Source organism: Rutidosis leptorrhynchoides, chromosome 6 (genome assembly GCF_046630445.1).
Source record: "Rutidosis leptorrhynchoides isolate AG116_Rl617_1_P2 chromosome 6, CSIRO_AGI_Rlap_v1, whole genome shotgun sequence".
NCBI classification, from domain to species: domain Eukaryota; kingdom Viridiplantae; phylum Streptophyta; class Magnoliopsida; order Asterales; family Asteraceae; genus Rutidosis; species Rutidosis leptorrhynchoides.
In genome coordinates, this window is record NC_092338.1 from 299,037,500 (window position 1) to 299,042,917 (window position 5,418).

Sequence of the window (5,418 nt, forward strand, 5' to 3'; positions counted from 1 at the left end):
GTTTATAAAAAGAGTAAAGCGTTACACATAAAAACCTACATAAATCTGCCCGAGATCGCAGTGACTCTTGGAGTATCCTCCGAAATGAAGCTAGACTAACTACTAACTACTAAATTTAATATGTTTTTGTAGTGGAAAGTGAAATTGAAGTGTGAAAGTTGTTGTGAAAGTGGAGAGCAAAATCTCTTTAAATAGGCACATTTCAGCCCTGGCAGGTCGTGGGCCAAGGCCGTGTCCTTTGGTGAACCGTGTGCCATGGGCATGGACTGGAAACTCTGGAAATCTGTGGGGCAAGGTCGTGGGCATGCTTGGTCAGGTTAGTTTCCTGGATCGTAATTTGGTCTTCCGAGGTCGTAACTTGGTCTTCAATGTTTTCGCTCTAGATTCTTCATTTTAAGTCCGAATTTTTTGATTCTTCTTGCATTGTCTTCGTAATCACTTAATCTATAAGATAAAGTGAATAAACGCTTAAATTGGCGATAAAGTTTATACCTTTATTGATTTTTGGGGCTTATAATTGAGGGTAAAAACATGATTTTTTTCACCGATATCAAAGGAATTAGAAGAAAAGATTCAAATGGAAATTCAGGATCAGTTCTAAGTGATAGTTGGGGAAGAGCTAGGTCAAGAAGTCCATCAAGGAATAAGAACGTGGTTTTGGTCAATACAAGTCAGAGTGCACAAGTTTAAAGTTGGGTGTGAGCGAATAGACTATGGTGATCGAGGATGCGTTGATGTGCTAAGAAGAGATTCTTGAAGAATCATGGATTTTAGATTCGGGTGCCACATATCATGTTACCCCATACATGAATGAGATGGTGAATTTTAGGTGTTATTCCGGTAAGGTTTGAGTTGCAAATGGGAATACACTTGATGTCGCGGGTGTTGGTGACCTAGTTGCTAGACTCTTGGGTTATGCATGGATCTTGAAGAACGTGAGGTTCACCCCAAGCTCACGAGTGGGTTGATCTCGATTGGGCAATTGGGTGTCATGTTCTATTTGGGGATCAAAGGTGGGCGGTGTTTAAAGGTGGTCTTGTAATTTCTCGCGAGTATAAGATGGGAACAATGTATATGGTTAAGAAATTGCTAGGTGGATTTGTAGGTGTGGAAAATCCTACCAAGCTAATGCATTCCAGTATTTTTGAGGGGTCTTGTTTGAGTGGTAGCTCAAGGGAAGTTGAAACTAGTGGAGATTTAGGTCGAATTGGATAAACTAGAGTCTTTGTTACTTCGGGAAGATCATCTCCAATGAAAACTTTGTCGCGACTAATCGAGGAGGATAAACAAGAGATTTTTTCTAGGAGTCACTGTTAATGATACATCCATACAATGGGAGTTGGTTCATGTGAAAAATCGAGTTTGTCAAAATTCATGTGCACGTTTGTAGTCGGTGTTCCAATGATGAAAGCAAAAGCATTAATGTGGAAGATTAAGGGAGTGATTGCATTCTAACACAGCTGCCTTGATGGAGTTGTCCACATTTTGTTCTACCGGCGAGTTAATTTTTTGCTGGAAAGATAAACCGGGTGGAGGGTATTGTGTACGGGTATTGTTCTACGACCCGTTATTTCCAAAACTAAGAAGATATGTGTCGTATTCAAAGAGTAGTTCTTGGTCTCAAGGTAGTGACAAAAGATCGAATTATAGCTCAACAATATTTTTTGGTGTCGAAAGACTTCACTTACTCGTAGCTTAACATGTGGAGTGCGGCGTGATTCGGGTGAAAATTCGGCGGTAACATAAGGAGGTGTAATTAGTGGGTCAGGTTGTTGCTGTGGAATGAAAAAGATGGTGAAGATGGGTACTGTTTATCACCTCTTCGAGTGGGAGATTGTTGAGTGCGAATCAAGTTAAACGTTAACGCAAGATGGAAGTCTGTGTTGGAAGATGTTACTTCGCGATCGGGACAGCAATCTCCTGCTCGTGGGAGTTCGACAGGGAGCAAGGTTGTTGAATCTGTTTGCCTCGCGAACGCGACATCTACATGGTGACCGGGAAATTCATGTTGCTAGCAATTAGAGTTCGACTTGGATTACTTGTTTTGTTGATATTCTAACTCGTTTTTTGGACTATTAATACTCCCATATATAACATGTAAATTATACTTACGAAATTTATAATAAAGAATACTCTTTGGTTGGCCGATGATTAAAGTAATCACTTTTGATTGCATTTAACTTCATTAAATTCTCGTGTTTTTATCATTTTTGCTAGTTTCTTTGTGTTCTCTTTGTTTAATCCGTTTATTGTTAGTGATTTTGATAACCTGTTATTATCAAGTCTTGTTAGAGCTCACTCGTTTATTTCTGAGCCAAACCCATTAAAGACAATCCATTAAGACATTTAAGAGTAGTCTATCTGCTAAGCAATGTCGAGGCTTAATATGAGGAGGTGAGCCAAACCTACTAAGAATGACTCACTAATGGGTAACCCACTAAAGGGAGCCCTGTAAGCGTTGCCAAAAGGTGTAAGAATAGCCCGTGATAATAGGTACGTCAATCAACAGTTCGGCAATGTAGAATTCCAAAAAAGATGATGAAAATTTAATCCAAGATAGATGTAAATGCAATGTTTCTTATTCAGAAAAGGAAAATGAAAATAAAAATAAAAATAAAAAAGCAAACACTTTTAGCAGGTCAAGATACTCCATAACAGGATGACCAATATTCAAGGGATTTGCTATCAAATAGCTGCAAAATCAAGGGAATTTTTTCCATCATGAGATTTTCCAAAAAAGTTGTTCATGTACTCTTCAAATACAACTTCTCTATATCGAGCCACACCATCTCGAGTAACCAGCTCCGCCAGTGGTCCGATTTTCGATACAGGCAGTGGTGCATTAAATATCGGGACCGACACTCTTGACTCAATGCTTGTGGTTTGTACCCTGTGTTCTGCACTTTTGTACCTCCCATTGCTTAAAATCTTGCATCAAAACATCAAATATAAAGTTTAGAAATGATATAAATGGTATGTTTATACATACACAAAGCACAAGTTATTATACAGTTATTGTACAAGTTTCGTTATAGCATTAAATTAGTTAAACCTGTAGTGTATCACCAATATTGATGACCAAAGCGCCATGGATGGGTGGAATCTCGATCCACTCTTCATTTTCTGGAGACAATTCTTCACTTTTTTTAACATACAATCCCCCAATGCCGTCTTGTAGAAGTACAGTCAGTGTGCCCATATCTGAGTGACAGCCCACGCCTACGGTTAGCTCTGGATTTGGGCAGGCCGGGTAGAAGTTCATGTTGACCATTTTCATACCTGTAAATTCATCTAGTCTTGAATCATCTAGTTTCACTCCAAGGTTAGAGATTAGTGCTTGTAATAGCTTCTTCACCATTTCGTCCGATTTCTTTAGGTAATCAAGCGCCACCTCCCTGCAAAAATACGAGAAAATATCATAAACAAAAAGCATAGAAAAAATTAGCTACTTTCAGTGGCAGATCCGAGAATTTTTTTTTTAACGGGTAGCATGTAGTTTTCGACACTTTTTGAATGACTTTTTCACACTTAAAAGTATGAATATAACTTAAAAGCGTGGAAAAATTTGATGTCGAAAAATTTTGAACGTGAAAAAATATGGCGTCAAAACATTTTAAGTTATAATAACTTCTTGACACCTTAAAGTATTATTGGGTTTTTTTCTTTCTTACACCTTTAAGTGCTGCCAAAAACTTTGCAACACTTATAAATGTCAAAAATATGTGAAGATATTCACACTTTAAAGTGTCAAAAATAATGAAACTTATTTTGTATTGCAAGACCTCAAAAAGTAATTTAAAAAAAAAACAATATAATAACTTAACACATCGAACTTTAGGATATAAATACACTAAAAAAGATTCGGTCATCGGGGCGACTGCCTCAATTTGCTCTACACTGAATCCGCCCCTGGCTAATTATATGGTTATAAAGAATTCTTACTTGCATTCATTTGGCCAAAACTTAAGAGCGTCGATATCATTGGAATATATCATGCTGACATAGTCTTTCCACTCCAAAGCCTTCTCTTTCTCAGGAACAAAGCTAGTCCCATACTTGACCATGCGGCTAGGGCTCACCCCTTTGAGATACACAGCCTTTTTTTCTACTGGTTGGTTGAAAAACTGATGGGCTGCAACTTTAAGTGACTCCAGGAGTTCCAATGGGACACCATGGTTCACCACTTGAAAGAACCCAAGAGTTTCAGCAGCATGGGCAATAGCCTTGACAACTTGGTTATGATTAGGACCATTGAGTTCTGATAGATCAATGGTTATGTTTTCAAGTGACTCTGCTGTTGTGTGTTGCTTATTGATCCGATGATGAGGTGGTTGGATGTACCGATCTGGTACGGAGCTGACACCTGAGTCCACCAGTCCTTTGACACCATTGCCTTCTTTCACAACAAAATTGAACAGTGAATTGTCGTCGTTAAAGCTTGGAGACATTTTTGAGCTTTGAATGTGCTTCTGTTTGTACCTTGCCTAACTATCACAAAGCATGCCATTAAATAGTCAGCAGTGTCAAGATTTATTTAATTTTCTTATGTTAAATTACTGATCAAATTGCTAGTCCTTGATGATATATTTTGTTTAAGGCATGATCCTGGCCTCATAAGTTGGCAATGATAAAGACCCAACAATGTAGGATTGATAATTACAAAAATAAATATAAATAATTTCTAATAATTATAAACCTTAATAATTAATAATTGCAAATATTTCTTAAAGTATTTTGTCAAGAAACCAATGAGAAATTGTCATCCTGAATGGCCACTAACAAAAAATTTAATTATAATTAAAAATTGTCATCCTGACCTATTCAGTTACAACGTAAAAGCGCTCAAAGGCCATTATTAAGTTACGGACTTACGGAGTATAAATCTTTCAGTGTTTTAATTTTAAATATTTAATAATATAATTTTAATAACTTATAACAAAATATAGATGATTTTTTTTAAAAGCAAACTCACACACTTTACACGAGTATTTACAATAATTCTTCACAACAAGCCTTGAACCCTCAACATCTTGGTTGAAAGGGCGACAACGATACCACTAGACCAATGGCCCTTTGATAAACGATGATTCAAACAGAGAAGAACAACAAATACAAAGCTATAAAGAATACAAAAATGTGACCCACTCATTTGTAACCAAACTTGATAATCTTTTCATCCCATAAAACACTCGCTTTCAAAAAATGGTTACACAAATAAAATGGCAAAACATCAACGTGTTACACATTCTAGCAAGATAAACTATGAATCAGTCGATCTTTTTTCAAACAGGACTTACGTGGTTTTGCCGTATAACGGAAGGATGTTGTCACCGTCTGGGCGTTTCACCAGAAAAGAAAATGCTGCTTAAAATCAATCGATCTACTGGGGTTCACCTCTTATATTTGTGCATATTAGCA

At 37.2% G+C, this 5,418-nt stretch overlaps 1 protein-coding gene across 1 annotated transcript; it reads right to left on the minus strand.

Moving 5' to 3' along the window:
• Positions 1 to 2,685: 2,685 nt before the first annotated feature.
• LOC139856125 (scopoletin 8-hydroxylase-like) lies at positions 2,686 to 4,448 on the minus strand. Its single transcript, XM_071845360.1, has 3 exons — positions 3,943 to 4,448; positions 3,053 to 3,395; positions 2,686 to 2,928 (listed from the first exon to the last, which is right to left on the minus strand). The coding sequence occupies exons 1-3, from the start codon at positions 4,446 to 4,448 to the stop codon at positions 2,686 to 2,688; spliced, it is 1,092 nt and encodes a 363-aa protein (XP_071701461.1).
• Positions 4,449 to 5,418: the final 970 nt, after the last annotated feature.